General features: G+C 35.7%; 1 protein-coding gene across 1 annotated transcript; it reads right to left on the reverse strand.

The window, feature by feature from the left end:
* LOC18606310 lies at positions 348-1,897 on the reverse strand. Its single transcript, XM_007039852.2, has one exon. It carries the CDS (start codon positions 1,787-1,789, stop codon positions 950-952), a length of 840 nt encoding a protein of 279 aa, XP_007039914.1. The 5' UTR covers positions 1,790-1,897; the 3' UTR covers positions 348-949.

Raw genomic sequence — 9,235 nt, forward strand, 5'->3', positions numbered from 1 at the left:
TGCAAGTGACAGACAGTTGTTCTGGATTTGATAGTATAGTTTAAGGAGGGGAGGGGTATTATTGCATAGGGCCATGTTCATAAAAAGTTGAGCTCTTGATTGGTTTAAATAAGAATGAGAGCAGAGGATTTGGCAATTGGCAGGTCAGAAGTTTGACATTTTCAATTGAACCCAATAAATCCATGACATATCATCAGCCATATTCGTTGACACCTAGGGTGTGTTAAGACTGTATATTTTGCAGTTACAGGTAAGGATATTAGTCTGATCAAGGACATTATTAATTTGACTTCTAAATTTTTACATTAGGTGGGCATCCATTACATTCAGAAGAGCTACTGTTGTACTCTTAAACAATCTTATTTTTACTATCATTATGTTGGCCTCCAAAGAGAATCAATATCAAGATCATAAGCAGTAAAATTACAATCGCATTTGGGTCAAATTAGGAACTTGAACCAGAAGTCCCTTGCTATTGACTAAACTCGCTCTTGCTTATACTACTACTATGATAGGACTTGATAAAGCATTCGAATTATAAAATCAAAGACATTAGTGCTAATGTTTTACAAAATAGGGAAAAGTCATTACATTCTGATCAAGACTGATTCTGCAAAGCATATTCAGCAACTATCTTCGGGAAAGTTTTCCATTGAACACTTACTAGATGGAAGCTGATATGAACCTCTTTTGTCCCCTTGTGAAGAACCATTACAAATTTACAGGCAGTAGCTGAAATGATTGGATCAGACCCATGTGAGATTAAAATGGCCAACAGCCAGAAGATGGGCAAATTCATTGGAGTTAGACCTCAATAGAACAGTTTAACAAAGCAATTGCATCAAGAAGCTTGGACAGGGTGCTACCCTCATTACTGCTGACCTCTGAACAGAACACAAAACCAAACACATGTAGCCCAAGAAAGAAAAATAAATATATATGCAGCGGCTCAAAGTCCCCAGTGAACTCCATTGATCGGAATCTTGCATCGTTCAAATTCACCAAGCAATGCCCGGTCTTTAAACCCAATAAGAAATTGGGCTAAACCTTCAAGAAACAAAGCACCCTGATAAACGTCAGTTGCATTAACAATCTCGATGAGCACACTCCTCCTCAACCTATTAGCATCCACAAATACACCCAACATTTCTTCCATTTCAACCTTCACTGCCTCCTCCAGGGCCATTTTCTTTCCCTCATATGCAGCCCATTTTTCTGCAACCCTCCCCACAAAAGCTGCTTGAACTTTCTTTACTCTAGAAACAAGTGGGGGAACCATAAGCCTTAGGCCACACTCAATCTGTTCGATTCTTAACATCAAGTTCTCGGATGGATTCGTCCAAGCCATCAAAACCGGCCAGGGTTTATCAAGGGAGTACTCAAAAGTTTCAAGAAGTGACCCCTCAGCAGGATAGTTGAAACCATTTTTTTCGGCGTCTTTTTCATTGTTGGCTGCATCGATGAATGAACGGAGGAGGTTGGTGAAAAGGTAGGGGTGGAGATCACCAAGAAAAAGGAAAGGGATTTCGAGGGAGTTGCGCCAAGAAGGAAAAAGCATCTGAGAAACATCATTGGAGGCTGCTAGGTCGAGGAAGTCGTAATGGGAGAGGAAGTGTTGGAGGAGCAGGTCACGACGGAAGGGGAGGAGAGTGGGTGAGGGAGAAGAGAGAGACTGGCGGAGGAGAGGGAGGAGGGTGTTCGTGAGAGTGTTGAACCAGTCTTCGTACAAGTCCTTGAAAGGGACAGTGGTGGTTTTCTTGCGAGAGAAAAAAGAGAAGGGTCTTGGCATTGTTGCAGAAGATGATGTGTATGGTGGATGGTGGAGGAATTTTAGGGCGGTGAGTGGTTTCTTGGCTTTGTTGCAGAATGGAGAAAAAGGAACAGAGCAGAGGGTTTTGGAGGGAAAAAGGCAGGTATCGCTGTTGGTACCTTGGTGGGTTTTGGCCTTTTGGGTGCTGTCTCAGGTTTGGGCCTGCATTTGTTTAATCCCACATGGAAGTGGGAGGTGAAAAATGAAATTCTTTCTTCTCTTCGGCTTAGAGGAAGAAAGCCCACTGATAAAACTAGGATCGATTGTGAACAAATACTTGCATTTGTTAGCTCAGTCCCTTCCAAAATTTCTCGGGCCAATGTTCACCAGTCCATCCTTGTGGCTCCTTCCAGGGCCTGGAATCCAATCTTAGCAACCCTTTACCATGGGGTCTATCAAGAGGCAAACAAAATCTGTAGACTGCAGTGGCAGTGCTAACGGCTAGTGCCTGTCTTTCCATGATTTTAGTGATTGTGGACAAAATTTATTTATTTGTAGATTGTCTACAATTAGAGGGACATCCTTACCTTACAATTTGCTGGAAATAACCAAAAAAATCGATTCTCATATTCAGAGATGGAAAAAGAAAAGGAGTGCTCCTGCTGATTGAAACTTTTGGTCTCATTGGGATCCTTGAATAAAACAAACACTATACGTAGCAAATTTGGTTTGTTTCTACATCTAAATCTCTCATACGCAAAAGCTCAAAGGATTTGTTGAAACAAATGCTACGAATTCTGCAACAGCTTTTCCTCAAAATTTTTCATGGGTCAAATTGCCCAAACCTTAAGTTGCAGGTCAAGCCTTGGAAGGTTGGATGAGAAACAGACCTTGGATACCTGTTTTTTCTTTTTCTTTCTTTTAATGGTTTGCAAGAGAGAAGTATCTAAATTTCTGATATTAATTCTCCTTAATTACAGAAGATATTTAGCTATGCCAAATATGGTATACCTTGAACTTGGACTCAGGATACCGGTGGTATTTAACATTGCAAACCTGGATATTAGTGAAGGATTTCTTTTTCGTATTCTTTCCTTAATATTTGCTACTGATACAGAGTAAGATTGTTGAGCACCAGACCAACGTTATCAACTCTTATTTCAATTACTCAACGTCTCCTGTTAGAGCATGTGCACTGATATGTTCTATAAATAAACAGGACAAAACCAGGAAGCCATAAGCAGAATTTGGGGTTTTTTTTTTGTTTTCTTTTTTGGTTATTTTAGATAGTTGCTTGATGCTATAATCAGCACTCAGCAGTGAATGGATACGAAGTGTAGATATATATAGTAATGACACTTGCCTTAATAATTAATCACACTGTGCTTCGGGTATCTCAAAATAATTGTTGCAAGTGGACTAGGCTCGAGTACAATTATTTAATCCAAAACCCAAAGGTATAATTGGATTAAAACAGATTGATATATATATATTTTTGCAAGTGAAGGTTCTAACTTTATCCAAAACAATCATTTTGAAAGTACATAGTCTAAGAACGAAGGATGAATCTTTTTACTAACAGAAATTCTTATCCACCCCTAAATCACACGTTTCACACCCATCATTTCCTTCTCAATTACTGCTATACATCTGAAACAAGCAAGCGATCATTTCATTGATTAATGAACTCCTCCTCCAGGCCACATGCATGAACTGTTCATCTATAGACATTTCAAAACTTAAACAATGTCTGTCTATTAGTAGCATATCTTTCTTTTGAAAGGCAATATGAGTATTAGTGGCATATCTTTTTCCTACTTTGGTTAAAATGAAATACCAATGGCTATCAAGTCACTAAAAGGTAGTACATACTGACATTTGCCTGTGCATGTATCCCCGAGCGAGACCATAACTTTGTCGTCTTAACCGTAGAATTTCGATGTCACCATCTTCCTTTTTTCCATTGTGAATCGTTTGAAACTCATGCATTGATGTATGAATCAGACCTTCCATGATCTTATAGGTTGTCTTTTGTGACAAGTTGAGAGGGGGGTAGATGAAAAGAAAAGTCTTTTCACAGCTGCGCATTAGGCAAATGACAGCAAAGTGAGTTCCAACTCATGAAAAGCTAGGACGTTTCAATGAATCAGTCATCATCTCAATAATGTGCTGCGAAGCATCTGCCGGTCAACTTGGCTCTGAGCACCTGAACCAGGGAGTTTTCAGGGGAAAATTTAGCACTTGTACTGTACATAATAATTTGGCATAAGAAATATAATTCAATCTCTTAGCTTGGTAAGTTGTAAGAGTCTCTGTCTCGATAAATTTGAGAGAGCCCAGACAGAGGCTGTGTATTCGTTCCTTACAATAAGTTATCCGTAGGCCAAATTCATCATCTTCTTGTACATGCACACACAAAAGAAACAGTCATTCACTGTTGCAATTAGTTCTGTGCCGATTGAGGATGTTCAGAATCTGTCGTGTCTTCCTTTTCGTTAAGTTATCCCCTCAAGCCAAATTCTTGTCATTACTCTCTCTCTCTCTCTCTCTCTCTCCATTGCTCATGCGCTACATATGCACGTGAGCAAACACACACATGATTCAAACACAATATGTTCTCCCAAATCGAGTCGCATAACACTACAAATGATGAAAACTTGAGTATGTGCCCGGGAAATATTCAGAATAATGCTTCTAAAGTTGTTAGACTAGCTAGTTTTCCGTTTATCAATGAATTGCAAATAAACTAATACTAAGGATAGTCATTACCTGAAAATATCAGGACATGTGAGTTACTTTTAACCCCCAGCATCAGAGGATGAGTTCAAAGAAATGATCGATAATGATCATTTCTTTGAAACATATCATTTGCAATAAACACGAGTAAAAAGAACCCACAAAAAAAGAAAAAAACAGTACTTTGAAAGATTGTATTCCTTCCATTACAATCAGTGTTGTCATACCACTGTCAAAAGAAGCAAATAACCCATCATTGTCATAGATCTTATCTCGAAAACGTTAAATTTTACAACAAGTATTTGATTTAAAATCGATTCATAATAGATATAGAGATTTTTGTTATAATTATGTGTTGTATTATCAATTCAATCGATATAAAATTTTTTTTATCATGATTCTATATCTATTATGAAAAAAAATTTACATTGACTACATTATAATATCAAGAGGGAATTTGAGGGTCAGAAATCAGGTAGAATACTTTGACCCACGCTTAGTGCTGCAGGATTTACCATGTATCGAGCGTCGATCCTTGTGTTTAAATACCATATTAAATTATAAGATGAATATTTAATCTAAAATTAATTAATAATAAATTAAAAGATTTTTGTTATATTATGTGTTCAAAATATCGATAATTAATACACCCAATTGTCAACTTGAATAATTAATTTTGTGAAGTTCTTGGATAATGATCGATAGCCAATATGTTATTTCTGGGCACGCCTGTTTGAACAATCCTTTAAACGTTGCTGCCACAGAATGGTTTATGCATGTAAGTAGCTGAATGTGGTACGTAGTTAATGGACTCCAATAAACGATAAAGCTATCCTTAATGTGGATCTCTCATCTCATTTTAAATCCCAAAGAAAGCAACTTGATTACTTCTTAACTAGTTTAATTAATCTTACTCTTTCCCTGGTGAGACCATCGACCACTGCTTGCTACTAGAGAAAAAGTAAGCTTGGGAGCAAGTTTCACGAGTTTCCTACTAATAATAATCGATTTTTTTCTCATGTGCAAATGACAAACTACAACTACGTGGCCGACAGCATGGTGTTCTAATAATTGATTGAAGTTTTGTTTGATAGCAAAGCTACGAACTAGCGGCCCATTTCCTTTATATTATCTTTCGTGCAACTCCACGTTAAACTGATGCCGCTGACAATTCAAAAGGACACATTAAAAAAAAAGGCTTTGGGTTCTTCTCTCTTGGAACTGAACTGATGCTGCCTATTTATGTAAGAGGTTAGTGATGGGAGGGGACCCTATCTTTTCCTTGTCGTTTTTGACGATGGCGCCCAAGGGGTTTTACCAAAGGACAATGACGAGCTTGCTGGACCACCCTCCAAGAGACAACCCATGGCCGATGGTTTTGGTCCGATCGTACATTTCCCCTTTCCCAATTTGTTAGCTTGGTGTTGCAATGTTTTTCAATTCGGCATTAGTCTTTCAGACGTTGAAATGTCTTCTCCAATATCCCATCTCATCATTTGATGTTAATTACGATTACAATTGAGATGTGTACCAACCTTTTAACATCATGTTTGGAGTCAACTTAAAATGACAAAGATACTTACACACTAATATTTAAAAGAATTATTAGCCATGTGGAATTATTGGCCATATATATATATATAACATTTCTAAGAACTATGGTATCTGTATAATTTTTAATGATGATCTTAAACATAATTTATTCGATTCGAAGTTGATGGATAACTAATTTTAAGAATATTATCACTTCACATTGTACATACATGATGAAGAATAACAATTTTTTAATTGTTAAAATATATATTTTGTGGTATATAATAAATAAAAATGAGAAAATAGTGACAATTAATTATATATACAATGCAATATGTTGTCTTGTTATGCAGTGACATATGATGTGAATCCTTTTAAAACGTATTAAATATCATAATTTTAATGAGCTAGCTATATAGGTGCTATCAATATCAAGGTGATAGATGTATGGCAGTTGAATTTAAATCATGCATGGTACAAAATGTCTTCTTGTTGGAACAATCAAACCATTTCAAGGCCACAAATTTCCTAGCACATTTTTCGGATACCGTCCCCCCTATGATCCAATCAATAGGAATTCTAGATTATTTGCTAAATGTGAACAGCTTCCCGGCATGGGAATTGCATCCGCCCAAAAAGCGTGGAAATTGTGTTACCCGGCAATTAACAAGTGAGAAAAAATTTAAAAAAATAAAAAAAAAACCTTGCAAGACATGTCTAATGATGTAAGTGATGATGCAGAGACACCAACATATTCTTCTGAAAAAATGTTCTCCATTCTGTTTAAGTAATTCGCTATTTCAATTTCAATGGTGAAAGCAACTTTTATTTAATTTACTTTTGTTTGAAGGAGAAAGATGTAGTAATTAACTTATTCAATTTATGTTATTGTTTCTGCTGATTTATGATAGAATGAGTGTTTTCATTAGAATGGTTTTGACGTTTTATTTTTTTTATTTAAAATATAATTTAAGAATGTATAAAAAAATTAAAAATATATAGAACTACTCAGAGAAAATTAATTCATAAAAGTAAAATTAAATTTGAATAATTTTTTTTTTGAAATTATTGAATTTTTCAGCGATGTTTGATAATGTAGACATAGTAATATTTTGCTTCACTGTTAGTCCAAAAAGACCGGAACTTTCCTTTAAAACAATGGATCGCACGCGCCAAGATTGAGGAGATTCTTGGTGCCCTAGAAAGATACCGTTTGAAAAGAAGCCTCAAAGAAGCCCAAAGGTCGCATATGGCCTTTAAAATTCGATCTTCACTCGCTCTCTATTCCGTGTACTTCTCCTTTTCCTTCTTCAAGACGACTTTTCCTGTCACTTGAGGGCGCAACCAAATACAAGTATTCTCAAATTTATGTCCGAGTCTTGACCCCCCAAAGGCCGGAAGGTTATACTCGGCCGCGTCAGCACCGAGTCAGGTCTCTCTTCAACGCATCACCGCCACGTCACCCAATAACTTTCCTCGTAGGTAGTGTAATCCTGGTCGCCCAAACCTCAGGACCTACCTTTGCCCTTCCCCACTCCCGCCAAAAAACAAAAACCAAATACGGAAAAGATTATGCCACGTCAGCACGAGAATGATCTCAATGATTGGGCGTTGGAAGTTGTGGGGGCCAGGTGGGGGAGTTTTGAGTTTTGTCTTTTAGGGTGGGGACAAGAATTCACCCTCGTGTACCTGAGGTGGCTGGTCGCGGCAGCGAAACCGTGCTCCATAACTTAAACTTCCTTTTGTATTTTTCTTGTTTCCCGGCATCTTTTTCTTTCTACATTGTATCTGTCAAAGTGAAATTAAATTAAAAAAACAAAAGAGATTTGATTTTTGTTGTTAGTTGAAGATATGTTTTGTTTGTTTGATGTTGATGGAGATTTGAGGATTGCAAAATCTTGGAAGAGCGCATTATTGTTTTGTTGTGTGTGTATTTTTGTACATAAATGTTATGACTGACTAATGTTTTTCCTTTTTCTTGTTACATTTAGATAATCTTAAGTGACAAAAAGAAAAAATTATATCCTAAAGCTTTGAGGAATAACTATTATTAAACCAAATACATTATGAACGTTTGTTGTTTTCATTTTTGAAGTTTACCTTCATTCCTGATTTCATATTTTATGAAATTTATATTAGACTTGTAAAAATATTATGGTTACTTAATTAAGGAGATCAAATAAGAATTAGTGATGATTTGTTAATACCATTAAGGAAGTAATGATTTGTTAATAGGTAGTATTAATGTAAATTTCTTGTGCTAGGTCTTCGAGTATATCAATATCTGTTTGATTGTAATATAAAATACCTTGAACAAACTAATGAGGTATTAATCAAGATATTTTTGATACATATATCACCTTTTTTTATTTATTTTTTTTATATTTAGTAGATGAGAATATACAAATCTTTGCTTAATTCACAAAGGACATACACTACTCACAACTCCTAATTTCTTGAACAAGATTAGTGCTAACTGCTAAGGACAATATATATGAAACAAACATAAGGAATAATTATTTAAATGGGAGACATCCAATGAAGAAAAATTAAAAATTATCAATTGAAATAAGGTATTTCTATGTTGGATTAGCTAGGAAAACAGACAACTAAGAAATCCGAAAATACTTACAGATATACAGTTAAGAACTTCTGATTTTCTTCTAGTGTAAAAAACTGCTTAATCTTATCCATCATCTTATAAGTAGACAACAAAAGTTTGCAATAACTTCAAACATAAAAGAACATACATATTGCCGTGTCTGATCAAATAATAGATCATTAAGCTTTTGTTTTATGCAAAAAAAAAAAAGAATAAGATAAAAAATAAAAATTACTGAAAATACCCAAACAAAAAAGATAACTGCCAATTTAAAATTCCCTAAAGAGTAGTACATTTTTTTGACATAGCACCACCAACAACAAGATCCAATTAACTATAATTAACCAATTAATTAAACTCTACAAATTAAAAAAAAATGCCATTTTTGGGAAAGGGGAAAAAAAGGGTTAACACATTATTTTCGATGCATGCCCTTTCCTACCCCTCCCTTTCCTTAATGTTTATGGCACTTACAGTAACAGTAGATTGCTAAAAATGAAAACTGATCATTTTTAATGCCCATAAATTTGCTATCCCCGTAAACTGAACAGTGTATATGCCATCAAGCAAACAATATACCAGCTGCTTTTATTGTGACGTAGTTCTTGTTCAAG

Source organism: Theobroma cacao, chromosome 3 (assembly GCF_000208745.1).
Source record: "Theobroma cacao cultivar B97-61/B2 chromosome 3, Criollo_cocoa_genome_V2, whole genome shotgun sequence".
Classification (NCBI taxonomy): Eukaryota; Viridiplantae; Streptophyta; class Magnoliopsida; order Malvales; family Malvaceae; genus Theobroma; species Theobroma cacao.